The sequence below is a fragment of the Podarcis muralis genome, chromosome 3 (assembly GCF_964188315.1).
Source record: "Podarcis muralis chromosome 3, rPodMur119.hap1.1, whole genome shotgun sequence".
NCBI lineage: Eukaryota > Metazoa > Chordata > Lepidosauria > Squamata > Lacertidae > Podarcis > Podarcis muralis.
In genome coordinates, this window is record NC_135657.1 from 38098606 (window position 1) to 38112443 (window position 13838).

The window sequence follows — 13838 nt, forward strand, 5'->3', positions numbered from 1 at the left end:
GCCTCTAGGTGTCACTGTTTCATACATAACACAAAGTGGGTTTAGAAGTCACTGTCACAGAAGAGTAAAGGCTGAATGGGTTTGCATAATCCATTTACGTTTGTCTCATCGCTGTTGCCTCTTATTGTTAAATAATTGCTTGGCTTAAGGCAGAATGATCCTTAACAACTGATCTGTGGCAAAACAAAAAAAATTCCTTCCAGTAGCACCTTAAAGACCAACTAAGTTAGTTCTTGGTATGAGCTTTCGTGTGCATGCACACTTCTTCAGATCTGTGATCTGTGGCAGTGGTTTCAAAACTCAGCCAAGGGCTGTTTGTGGGGAAAGACAAATGAGAGTATTGGCTGTCAGGTTGACCACAACTGCCGTTCTCAGTGCTGCTGAGACTGCAGTTGTACAGTCCAATATATTTATTTAGGGGCTTTCTTGTTACAGATGATTGTAATAACGTTTTTGACTGTCCTGTATAAGGGATGTACCCGTTTTGAGGTTGCCAGGACTCTGTCCTCCCACAATAGGAGACGGGTGAGGTTCTGTTTCTGGTGGGCACATTGAGTTTCAAAGTTGCTCAAATCTCATAGAGTGTCTCCCAAGCATAACATGATGTAAATGAGCCTAAAACCTCTCCGCCAAAGCTTTGGGGTGGAGGGCAAAGTAATAAGGTATTGTCTCTGCCATCATGCAGCACTTTGAAGGTGTTTCAGGTACAAAAGGACTGAGTAACAGGAGATGTGACAGACCTTTGCCTCAGACCCTCGAGGGCCACTGCCACTCGTAGTAAGTCCTGAGGCAGATGAACAAATATAATAAGTCATACTAAGGCTGTGTTCTGAATTCCTGTGTAGCACAACATGGATGAGCTTCAGCCATCCTGAATTCGGATTAGTGGAATAGCAGTTTGGGTCACCAAGGAATATCTCCTGGGGGCTCTGTGTTCTGTTATCCTCCTACAGTGAAGTACCTGACTCTAAAAGAACTGGGTGCTTTCCTGCATTTTCTGCAGTTGAATATATAAATACGTTAAGGGCAGTGCATTGGCTGGCCATTTTGGGTTCCAGGTGGCCCAAGCGCATTGACTACCTAGGAGAAGGATGGGGTGTGATTTTCTTTACCTCTTTGCAGTTTTCCATCCATGTCAAGCCACTGTCCTGATGCTGTACAGAGATGGGTCTTTCCAAAAGGAAGTTGGCAGAGGGCAACAGTGTGGGGTCCTTCTAGACAGAACCTGCTTCTATGCTGAGCAGGGCGGCCAGGCACCTGACCAAGGATACATGCTGCACGCAGCACAGCAGGTAAGGCTCTTCACTGGCCAGGACTGAAACAGGCACCTCCTGAGCCTCCTGCCTGTTCTGTTAGGCTGGGCATGACCTCCCTGAAGAGGACTCTGTGCCCTGGCTCCAGTCACTGAGCAGCATCTTGTCTTTGCCTAGGCTTTCTTCTCTGTGTCTCAGCCACTGTGTGAGCTCTAGGAAAGGAAGAGGGTTAAGCTATTGTTTGATAGCAGTGCTCTAGGGGAATTCCGACGCTCTTACTTTGTAGCTAGGTTAATGCACCGTCACCACTTCAATAGCAGAGTGAATTATTTCCTCTGTTCCCTAAGCCAGCTCTTTGTTGTAGATGATCCTGCTCTCGTGGAGGGTTGACTGGAATTCCCCTACACATTCATTGATATCATCCCTGAGTGAGCCGAGCAGATCACTCTTGAGCACGGGCCATTTGAGGTTGCTGCAAATCCTCACTGCTGGGAAAAATGCTAGAGAATTCATTGGTCATGTGAGCTCCTTGGGAGGTGGGGGGGGGGGGCGAGGAACTTGAGACACACAGACTGTTGTTGTAGCATTAATGCTGAGCACAGGCAAGCCTGTCTCTTCTGCAGCTCGTTTTGTGTTTGTCCCGGAGGTTACTCTAAGAGACTGCTATATTTTTTACCAGCTTGCCAGAGTGACCTGAATTCCCTTTATTCCCCTTGAAAACCCATACTGGGAAGAGAATCGAGAATTTGTGCTAACTCTCCCATTTGTCTTGTTTCTGCTTTTGAGGACATGCTTTTCCCTGTGGTATCTGTACAAGTATCCGGTGGCTATGTGGTACATGAAGTGATTGTCTCTGAAACCCTGAAGGTCGGGGACCAAGTGCAGCTCTTTGTGGATGAGGTAATTGTTGTTGCCAGGAGATGGCAGAGAGTTTCTGGTTCTGTGCTGTGCACCGTGACTGGCACATATGCCATGTAAGCAGATCATATTGGGTAGGAAAGTAGTGAAGAAAATACTGTTTTGTAACCACGAAAGAGGATTCTGGGGACCAAGATACAGAAGATACAGAATTTTACCTCTGATCACACTTTCTCTTACAATTCTTAACAAACATAGATGTTGCAGCTTGATTTGTATCTAAGAAATCCAGGAATCAAGATCCCCAAGAATCACCCACTAAAATGGGTGATATGCAAAAATGGATTTCTCAGTGGAAGTGTTCCTTGTTCCCAGCACAATAGACACCAGAGTTCCAGCTGCAATCCTAGGCACATTTACTAGGGAGAATTGGATGGACTTTACTTTGAAGCAAACATGCATGGGAACTAACTGGGCTATTAATTAATCCAGCAGTTCTGTTAAATGCTTCAAAGTGGGCTTGTATGCTGGATTGCTAGCTGGGGGGGGGGGGGGGAGAGTTTAATGTACTGTAACTCAGTTCTTCCAAAACAATGAAATCCTTCTCATGAATCATTTACTTCTAATAGGTAAAGTGGTTTTGATCCTTGTTTCCTTTGAGGGAGGTTACTATTTATAGTCCCTTTTGAGGAATAAGCTCTGTAGCAGAAGTGAAATGTCATATCGGGGATTTCCCATATGTTAACGCAGAATCTTTTAGGCTGTTTTAAGCCAAGCTTGCTTTTATTATTTAGCTCAGATGGTGGGGTGTTAAACCAGGACTCGGTTGTCTTTGGCTGTACTCTAGAAGACTGACTCTCCCCCTCCCCTACTACTCCCCTATAGCCAGCAAGGTAGTTCGTTCTCAGGTGCGACTTCACTATAGGTGCAGGCACTGTCCCCTTGCATACAGCTGTGTCAAATCTTGGTGGTGGTGGAGATGGGCACACAGCTCATGGACAGACAACATGCTGTGCATGCAGGAGGTCTTGGGTTCAGTCTCTGCAGTCTCCAATTACAACCAATCTCAACTACTGGGACTGGCGAAAACCCCCGCCTAAGAGCCAGCCAGAATAGCCAAGGTCTGACTTAATATAAGGCACCATGATTTATGAATTTGTAAGTTCAGTTTGCTAGTGCTATGCATTCATTGTGTCCTCCTTTTCTCCCCCGTCCCCCAACCCTGGATCTTCATATTCTTCTTCCCCTGTCCAGGAAAACAAGGCAGTGTCCACTAGGACTCCTTTCTCACCCCAAGCAATGTGTTTTTGTTTGCTTTCAGGCCCAGAGGCTGGCCTGCATGACAAACCACACAGCCACCCACCTGCTAAATTTTGCGCTTCGCCAGGTCTTGGGAGATGGTACGGAGCAGCAGGGGTCCCATGTGACTGCTGAGTATCTGCGATTCTCCACCAGCACCAAGGTGACTACTGGGGTCTCCAAATTGCTCACATTAGAGCAGTGAGGGCAACGGGGTGTGTGGCTCATCTGGGAAGTTGGGCTGCCGGCATCAGCCCAGCACTTCCTCTCTTCTTCTGGCAACTCTGGAGTCCGGCCACTACTGCTTTAGGACTGGACTGATTGTTGCTTTGTGTTCTATGAGCCCCAGGCTAACTCGAGCCTGGCTATGGTAAAATTATCAGAATAGCTCCATGGTGAATAGGGTCCTTTAAAACTACTGACAGCCTAGAATGTTCTTCCCTTGGTGGAGGAACATGTAACTGCTGGTAATCCTGACCCATGTGTCCCTTTGTGGTAGATTATCAAACGGAGAAAGGGGCTTGCTACTGCATTTGCTTGCTTGACTGTTTCCTTGTGAGTCCAAGTGGAAGAGACTGTTGTGTGAGACACAGAGCTGGAGAGAGTGAGGAAGAGTGGTTCACAGGATCTAATTTTAGAGTCTGGAACTGCAGAATAGGGTCTCGGCCTGCAATGAACGCGATAATCCAATATCTGATAATCCGCAGAGAAGTAGACTTCGCCCAACCTTAACTGCTCAGATGGAAGCTCTGTGCTTTTACTAAAGCAAATAAAGGAACTGATTTAAGTTCCAATATTTTTCTTAGCCTAAGATGATTATGAGTATTCAAAAAACTGTGGTTCAGGACATCAGCATTGAGAACTCTTATTTTGTAGACGGGGAAACTGAAACATAAAAGTATGACCCAAAATTGAACCCTGGAGACCAGATACCTATTCCTCTGGACTCTAGCTATCTTAATTCCTCATTTTGCATAACATTGCACCATTCTGATGAAAATAACACCTGCTTCACCAGGCTCCCATAACGATGCAGCAGCTGCTAGATGTAGAAAGTGTGATCCAGGAGGTGATCAAAAGGAATGAGGTGGTCTATACCGGAGAAGCCCCCATCAAGCTGGCGAGTGCTGTGCAAGGACTCCGGAAACTAAATGAAGTAAGTCGGGGAGGACAGTGACCAGTGGCAACCATGCAGCTGGTGGGGTGACAATTGATGTCACTCAGGGAAACTGCCCAGCATTAGGGTCCAGTTGTAAGCACTTCTTCACATAAGAGCACAATCTGGCATCAGTTTACAACCTTTGTGCAGCTTTTGCGGTTCTGTAAATAGCCTTGTAAATAACCCCACAAACTAGCCTGCAAAAATGATTTATTAGACTTCTGGAGGCTGGTGGAAGGGGCTTCCCTCCTCCCACAATCCACTTGGTTTCTCTGCTTGACTCAGTGTCCTTCAGCTGTGAAAAGGGCAAATTCCACGCTAGGGGTCATTAGGAAAGGAACTGAAAATAAAACTGCCAATATCATAATGCTGTTACACAAATCTACAGGGCAGCCACGCTTAGGATGCTGTGTCCAATTCTGGTCACTTCTCCTCAAAAAGGATACTACAGGGTTGAAAGAAGGTTCAGAAAAGCACAACCCAAGTGATCAAGGGGATGGAGAAATTCCCCTATGAGGAAAGGTTGCAGCACTGCAACCATTTGAGTTTAGAGAAAAGGCGAGTAAGAGGCGACATGATAGAAGTTCGTGAAATGATGCGTGCCATGGAGAAAGTGGGCAGAGAGGAGGTTTTCTCCCTCTGTCCCAACACTAGAACTCGTGGACAGCCAATGAAGTTAACGATTGGAAGATTCAGGACAGGTGAAAGGAAGTCGTCATTCACTGTGGAACTCGCTCCCATAGGAGACAGTGATGGCCGCCAACTTGGATGGCTGTAAAAGAGGATTCGACAGCTGTCCTCTGTCCACCTGCAATTCCAAGCAACTGGAGATAGAACATAGACACTGTGACTGCTAGCCGTACCTCCACATTAGTAGTCACAGTGGCTATGTTCTGTCTCCACTTGCTTGGAATTGCAGGTGGACAGAGCACTCCCGTGCTTCTGGTTGTGAGCTTTCAATAGGCATCTGGTTGGCCTCTGTGAGAGCAGGATGCTGTGCTAGATGGGCCATTGGCCTGATTCTAGCAGACTTTTTTTATGTTAGGAGAGGCAGCACACTCCATCCTTCCTCTTCCAGCCTGCGTGCTATACCCTGGCCACCTCTCTCTACCATACCAGGCTGCAGTATGTAGCTGCTTCTTTTGGTTTAATTTGCCACAGCCTTATAACTCTGCAGATAATCCGGCCTTCCTTCCTTCCTGCCCTCCCCTCTTTCAGGTGTACCCAGATCTGGTGCGAGTAGTATCCATAGGGGTTCCAGTGGAAAGAGTGCTGGCTGCGGAGTCTAAAGATGCCACGTCCACCTCCGTGGAGCTCTGCTGCGGAACGTAAGTGTCATTCTTCCTCTTAGTTTCTCTCGGATAAGAGAAACATTTTCCAGCAACCCTTTACCGGGTGCCTCTGAACTGGCTCTCTTTCCCCTTCCTTAATCCTAGCTGTCCTCAGGCCCAAGGGGAAGGCTAGCGTCTGCATCATTGTTTTGATACAGTTTTACATATGATTTTTGACCACCTTATAAGCAGCTAGTATTGTTTGTTGATTAAAAGACCCATACCTAGTAGTTACTAAATGCATTCTGGTGGGTCAGCCACTTCCCATTTCTTTGTAGCTTCGTTAGTAACATGAAGGTGATTCATTCTTGCTATATTGGCAAAGGGGCTGATTTTTAAAAGCGCTGTTGAAATGCAGAATTATATTTTTTCTTCTTTTCACCTTGGCTATTTATCATCTCCAGAAAATGAATTACTTGAGTATCAGAGAGCATAAAGTATGTACGTTTCTTGCAAGCACTTGAAATCCAAAGAGCACAATTGTGACATTGCATGTAGTAAACAGCTGGTGTGAGATGATGCCAGGATATGCTCTCTCTTCAGCACACTACGGACTTCCTTGACTGACAGTGTCTCCTGAAGGTCTTTCCCACCTGTTACCAGGAATTCTTTTTAATGGGAGAGATGGTAGGGGTTCACTCTGAAATCTTTATGTACACAACACTTGTACTCTTCCATTGAGTTATAACCCCTTTCCAAAATAAAAAAAGGGAATTTGATGGCAATGCTGACACCTGCCATTTGTTTCTCCTGTCTAGGCACCTTCTGCAGACAGGAGATGTACAAGACTTCACTATTGTTTCTGAGCGGCAGCTGGTTAAAGGAATCAGCCATATTGTTGCAGTGACCAGAGAGCAAGCCAAGCAAGTAAGGCTGGATTGCTTTTGTCTGATGTTGCAGATGTGCACAGGTTGTCTGCTGCTCTTTTGCTCCGCTTCACTGCAAGATCTTCAGAGGGCTCCTAGAGTGCTTCACCCGCCTGCCTGCCGCAATCACAAACACTTGCAATTATTTTTCACCAGTTGCCTCTATTCTGCTGCTCACAAGCAGATGCACTGGTTGGCCTTCACCCCTGATCTCACGGCAGGAATGCCAGAACCTTGTGCCCTTGCTTCACCCTCGCCATCTCCAAATTCAGCAACTCAGAATCAATCAATCGGGCAAGTTCGCCTCATTTGTGTTATCATTCATTGTGGCAGAGGCTGTGATTGTGAAAGCAAGTGGGGTCATTCTGTATGGGTGGCGAGTAGGGTAGACCACAGAGAGAGTGTATAAGCAAGCAAGGAGCTCTGCAGGGCATAGAAGCTTCTCTGCCTGATTACTGGAAGCTTCATACAGGTCTCTCTCTGGCTCTGACCATTAAGGAGATGTCTTCCAGGACTGAGCAAGCACATTGTGAGACACAAACAGAGCTCTTTCAACATCCTTTTCTACTGCTGCTTTTTGTAGTACTCCACTTCCTTTTTGAAACAGGGTCATAGCATTCCACGTTAGCTAGCTTTTGACTAATAGCTCCTTCTCCTTCTCTTATTTCGATTCCCTTGACCCCTCTTTTCTCTCTTTCCCCACCCCCTCAAACTTTGGTGGTCATTTCTATTTTGCTCTGGCTCTTGCTGATCACTAACTGCATCTGGCGGCTTCAGAGCAAAAAGGCCCCGTGAACGTAGGTGCCTGCTAGGTGGGCAAGCAGCATTGTCTTCCCTCCCCTTGGCTGTTGGCAGCAAAAGATTACATTATTCCTGAGAGTCGTATTTTTGCTCTGGCACTTGTGCTGCTTGTCTAGTCATCTCCTCCACTGTTACATTTTTGACAAGGTTCAGCCTGCCACGGAGGAGAGAAAGCTTCAGGGCAGGCTGGCCCAGATTACTGAAAGCTCTGACCCGAGGCAGCTTTGTGTCAGTGGTTCATGTTCACCTGCAGCTCCCTTTTATGTTTATCTCTGAAGGGAGCTGTTCTCATTCAGGCTTGTGTTTGCTAAGCAGATGGAAGCAGCTACAGCGATAACTCAAAGCACATCTTGCAGCGAGAAGCCAGAGTAGGCAATTATGTGCTTGCTCTGCTCCTACAGCTACTGATTTCCTGCAACTGGAGCTTAATTCTTCTGTTGGTCCAAGCAGATTCGGACAACCGTTTTGATGTAGAATGCTATTTGCATACTGTTCCTAGGTCAGGGGAGCGGGACTTCTTCTCCCCTTGCCCCCAGGTGTTGCTGGATTACAACGACCATCTTCCCTGACATGAGCTGAGGCTCATGAGAAATGGAGTCTCCCCCCGCCAAATCGGCATCTGGAGGGCCACAGGTTCCCCATCCCTGTCCCAGATGTAGCACACAAATCATGCAGAAAACAGTACTGCATAGTTGAGTGGTAAAGACCAAGCTGTTAGGGTGCTTCCTAATTAAGGACATAAGAGTGCTGGATCAGGCCAATGGCCCATCTAATCCAGAATCCTGTTCTCACTGTGGCCAGCCGGATGCAAGCAGAACATGAGCGCAAATGGACCCTCCCCTCCCGGGGTTTCCAGCAAGAAGCTGCTCCAGCAGCTGCTAGGCCTGTTCACACAGTTGGTTATTCTGGACTCTTTTGATCTTCTGCTTTGAGTATACATAAAAAGTGTGGCAGAAATTTGTGACAGCCCAAGCTTTTTTCGTTTTTTAAAAAGGACTTGGCTTTTTGCTGAGGAGCATCGATGGGCATACTGTATAACCAGAAACCTCGTCTAGAAGTAGTTGACTTTCTCTTGTCCTCTGATTTTCTAATTTGGTGGCACCATCAAGGTCTTTGAAATACTAGCTTACTTCAGAGCTCGAGAAAGTGGATTGGCTCCCTTCCATCTTTCGGTCGCATGGAGCCTAGCAGGCGAGAAGGAAAATGAGATCAGCTTCTCATTATTATAGGAACCGATCAGATGAAGAGCAGATCAGTAAAACAAATAGAATCATCAGGGCTCCTCTCTTTTTTTTAAATCCATCCCGTGTGCCTTTTATCTTTGTGCAAAACCAGAGTTTGTGGAATGAATGCCACAAGTATTTATCTACTTGTTTAAAACAGTTGAGGGAACTGAGGCCCAGGAGCTTAATGCGTCTCTCCGGCCCTTGGGACTCTTCCCAGACCAGACTCCTCACTGCCCTTGCTCTCTACCCCTTCCTTCAGTGCTTTTGCCTAGCTGGAATGTGTCCTTGAACTGAAGTCATCCCGCTTGCCTGGATAGGGAGTGGTGTGTGTCATGGCTCCCTATAGCCGTGTCCTCCCTAAAACCACCATATATTTCCTATAAACATGTTCTCAGGATGGCTCTCAGCAACAAAGGACCATAGCTCAGCAGCAGAGTACACACTTGCATGCAGAAGGTCCCAGGTTCAATCCCTGGTCCTTCTACATAGGGCTGGAGGAGACCCCTGTCTGAAACCCTGAAGAGCTGCTGCCAGTCAGGGTCAGTCAGTACTGAGCTAGATGGACCAGTAGACTGACTTCTCTTTCTCTTGCCATAGGCTACAATTTCTGAGGGGATTGTGTGCTCCCTGTGTGGTATATCAAATAATCCCAAAGCCAAATTGGTGTGGGGGGAAATAACTCTAATTTCACTCTGTCACTGAGCACTTTCTGAAAAGGATCTGCCTCCCTATTTTTCGCTTTGTTTCTGAGCCAGCATGTATTAGTGGTGACAAATATCCAGCATAATTTGAGATACTATCTCTAGCTCAACAAAGTTAATTAGCAGTCACATAAACCTAATCTAGTAACTGCACAATGCCCAGGGCTCTAGCCCCTGAAATAAACTCCCAACAGGCTTGTGACTGAAAATGGTTACGCCCTTTGAATTGCAAACACAACTTCTTGCCCTTTGTATGGTTTCTGCCAAAAGGTGTCAGGCATTTTTATTACTCTCCTAGGCTCGGGAAGCTGGCCAGACTTTGGCTAAGGAAGTGGACTCCCTCACGGTGCGAGTGAAACTGGGAGGAACTGTGATCGACGAGGCCCAGAGGCTTTCCAAAGAAGTTGGCCAGCTGACCATTGTGAGTACTTTCTCCCTCCCCACAACAAGGGCTCAAGAAAGGTTTTCGAATGCTTCTTGAGGACACGTTTCCCTGCTCGTTCCTCGTTCTAGGATTCCTGCTGAAGTTGAAATAATGGCTAACTTTCCCTGAAGGGGCTTTTATTTCACCTTCTAGTGACCGTATCAGCCTGGTTGAAGTGCCCTGTGTTTCATGGCATAGAGGGTGAGGTGTCTGGGTGCTCTGCCCTGTAATGAAGAATCTGCTGAGGTCTTATCAACTCCCTCCCTCAAAAGCCCATCTGCGTGGCCCTGTGCAATAGAAATAAAACACTGCCTATCCTCCACTTTGGGTTTTGGGTTGTTGTTTTTTTAATTGGTATTTCTTTGTATTTAATCAAGAGCATATAATGCAGTGACACAATAAAAAAATAAAGCAAAAAAACACACAATTGAAAGAAAACTAAATACAGCACCCCCCCACGAAAAAAAATACACATTTGGGTCATTTCATTCACAACCCCTGTGGGGAAAAACAATAGTTATTTATGCTGGAGGGTAGTAACATTCTTTTTCTTAAAAAAGTTTTGCTTAAAAAAGTATATTAAAATACTGTCCTCAAGGTCTTACAAAATTCTCACTTGAAGCTGAAAACTTAGTAAGGATTCCAAATAGTAGCGTATTTCACAGGAGTCATTCGAACATTGTTACCATCATTTATATACAAAATAATTTTTGCCAAGTAGTTGCGTATGAATCTTTGTTTATCCTCTAGTGCACTTTTATTTTTAGTCAATTTTTCAACAATTCTATGAGAATGGTGGTATATAAATGTAGTTAAAAATAATAATCTTGTTTTGTTATATTAAATAATATGAATAATACTCCCACCACCAATGTGCCCTTATGTTGTTTATAGCATCAGCATTTTGGGGAGATATTGGGGTTAATATGTGATAAAATCAGAAGTATATAGTGCTACCTAAAAATCACATGCAACTTTCATGGTCTTTTGTTCTTCCTCCTCCTCGTCTCCTCTTCTTCTGTCTAAGTGACTTCTGCCACTGTCCTATCCTCCCTTCCCTTAATTTTTAAATAAAATAATGACCAGTAACAGGAGCACAGCTCCAGTATTGGAGAGCTCTCAGTTGATACCACTGCAATGTACTACATGGTTTATACTTTGCATGCATGTCCATCACATCCAAAGGGCTCTTTTGCTAGGAGACAGGCTTCATTCTTCTGGTCATAGGAGTCAAAATTCCTCTCTTCAGCTGCGTCCCTGGAGCATCTTTTCATCCCTCCCCTCCCCCCCCCCCCCCCGGCAGTCACAAGCATGTACAGGTAACAGAGCCAATTTGTTTTGCAGATCGTGGACAGAACCACAATACCTCAGTGGCAGAAAAGAGAGCTGCAGGCCACTCTTAAAACTCTGCAGCGAACAGCCAACACAGCAGTTAGAAAACTGGAAATCAGACTGGTAAGAATCCAGCAGCAGATCAGCCTTGTAATCTGCAGGCATGACAGAAGTATGGGAAGTTTGTCCTTTTCAAAGGAGTGAATTTATTACCAAATTTTTCTAGAGAAAAAGAACTCTAAGCAGCTATGTTATCTAATGTTATCTAATCAATTGCTTTTAAAGCAAGCTTAGTCCACTCCCTGATGAATGGCTTCCAAGCACAGATCCCCTCAAGCTCTGAAGAACCGAGTGCTCTTTCTGGCATACATGAAGGAAGGAAGCTTCCTAGAGCTGGTTGGCCTTCCGTTTGCCACAGTTGAGAGGCAGGGTGTGCGTGTCAGGGAGAAATGAACAGAGAGTCTGGCACGCTGCTTGTTGTGTACTCTTCACTCTTTTGTATCAAAAAAGCCTAACATTTGCACTAAGAAAACTCAATTCAATTTTTTTGCAAACAAATTTATGCAAAAAAAAATTCCACATTTATATAAACTTGAAATTTTTTGCTTAAGTTGACTGTTTTACATCTCTTCTGATACTGGAGATTCTGCCAAATCTGGCGCTCTTTCAGAATGGACACTAGCTTTCTTGAGAGGAAAGAAAGCTGTGGTGAAATGACAGCTGGGCGTGCCATGAGCCTGAAGCAGAAAGAGCAGAATTGGTTCCTCTAACCCCTGGACACTGAAATTTCTGACATATACTGCCTGCATGTTTCAAATCTAACTTCCCAGCCAGAACAGTTAGATAGTATTCATTAAAAGGAGCAACATTAAAATTTTAGGAAGATTCCTAAATAAGCTCTGTATTGAAAGAGAAGAGCAGTCCTTACCAAACTTGGCAATGGTTTTGGTCAAATAAATGCAGCTTCACTAAAGAAGCCAAGGTGTAAACGGGTGCTAAATTTTCCTGCCCCATCCCCCTTAAGATACCTAGGAAAATTGTTGCTAGGAATGGCTCCTGTGGGCAAAACAAACATGTCCCCTGCGCATCATTTTTTAAAATGGTGCTTGGCAGAGATGTGGATGTGCATTTGGAAGCATTTTCTCCCCTATGGCACAAATTTTATGTCTGCTACATAGTGCACTTCTGACTGCATTTCCCCCTTTTTTTCCAGGCTGCAGAGAAAGCAGATGACCTGCTAGCAAAGTATTCCAACCAGCCAGTCATCATAGATACCATCCCTGTTGAGTCGCCCTCAGTAAGTTTCTACCAGTTGTGCATTTCTTTTGGAAAGCAAGGGGAACAGGCAACAAGGGCCAAGCTGGATTAGCTACCTGTGAGCAAGTCCAACTTGTTCTGTTGTGGCAGATCATTCCTTGAACTCAGCTCTCACAGCTGATGATACTGTAAGGATTTTGGAAGGCCAGAGAGAAGGTAAACCTTGAGCTCCTCAGCGGATTGGGCATCCGTTGAGGGTGGGCTTGTTGGCATGCTCTGAAGATTTTTGTTGAAGAGAATTTCCCTCTTTCTTTCTTTCCCCATAACCAGTACAGTGGTACCTCGGGTTAAGAACTAAATTTGTTCTGGAGGTCTGTTCTTAACCTGAAACTGTTCTTAACCTGAGGTACCACTTTAGCTAATGGGGCTTGCTGCGCGATTTCTGTTCTCATCCTGAAGCAAAGTTCTTAACCCAAGGTACTATTTCTGGGTTAGCGGAGTCTGTTACCTGGAGCATCTGTAACCCGAGGTACCACAGTACAAGTTCCTTTTTTGCATCTATTATGATCCAGTTCCCCATAGGCTGCCCAAAGTGTACCAGAAACACTTCAGAACATCAAAATACACTTTAAAATTCCAGTGGTTTTTCATATGCTTAACCTTCTTAATCAAAATTGTATATATAACATTGCAGGTCTTTGAGGGAGCATTTCAGTGTAGCAAACATAAGGGATTTTATTTTAACTTATGCTCTTTCTAGGTCCTGATGAAAGTGGTCAACCAGTTATGTGACAAGGTACCAGGGTCCTCAGTGATGTTGCTAAGTCCACAAGCTTCTGGCCAGGTGTTCTGCGCCTGCCAGGTATCCAAGGTAAGCAGGATCCTGCCCCTTGGCCACTGTTCCCTGGAACATAAAATGCAGGGGCCTCATGCTGTAACTGTTTCCTATTGCAGAACATAAGTTTTGAATTTTGGTGCTTGTGTTTTCATTAAGTGGTGGAAAAACCATTGCAGATGGTCATTGCTGTAACAGTTTGAATAAATAGAAAACACAAAGCCCACTGCTTGATGGTCTTTCCTTGACTGGGTCTAGATAAGGTTTCACAACCAAGGAAAGACAAATTCTGTACTCGGCCTAAAAGGGAGAAATTGCAAAAAGGAGGATAGAGGTTGGAATTAGACAACCATAGAGGTGGAAGAAATCATAGCCATGGCAGAGGACATTTAAACCCCATGCTCTGAACTTTAAGGAAATCTAAAGTTTCTGCATGCAAATTTCTGTATCAGATACAGATTCTGCATGTGTGCAGTGAATCCATTAAGAGTGCATA

General features: G+C 45.1%; 1 protein-coding gene across 3 annotated transcripts in view; it reads left to right on the forward strand.

Annotated features, from left to right (window-relative positions):
- The window catches only part of AARS2 (alanyl-tRNA synthetase 2, mitochondrial), a 32716-nt gene that overhangs the window by 17748 nt on the left and 1130 nt on the right, over nucleotides 1-13838 (forward strand). For 2 of the 3 annotated variants that reach the window (XM_028724375.2, XM_028724377.2), the window contains 10 exons: nucleotides 1123-1292; nucleotides 2040-2153; nucleotides 3433-3573; nucleotides 4429-4566; nucleotides 5788-5897; nucleotides 6659-6767; nucleotides 9793-9915; nucleotides 11263-11373; nucleotides 12464-12547; nucleotides 13268-13378. In XM_028724375.2, coding sequence (XP_028580208.2) covers nucleotides 1123-1292; nucleotides 2040-2153; nucleotides 3433-3573; nucleotides 4429-4566; nucleotides 5788-5897; nucleotides 6659-6767; nucleotides 9793-9915; nucleotides 11263-11373; nucleotides 12464-12547; nucleotides 13268-13378 — 1211 coding nt within the window. The remainder of the gene's footprint in view (nucleotides 1-1122; nucleotides 1293-2039; nucleotides 2154-3432; nucleotides 3574-4428; nucleotides 4567-5787; nucleotides 5898-6658; nucleotides 6768-9792; nucleotides 9916-11262; nucleotides 11374-12463; nucleotides 12548-13267; nucleotides 13379-13838) is intronic. The other variant, XM_028724376.2, reaches the window with a different exon arrangement.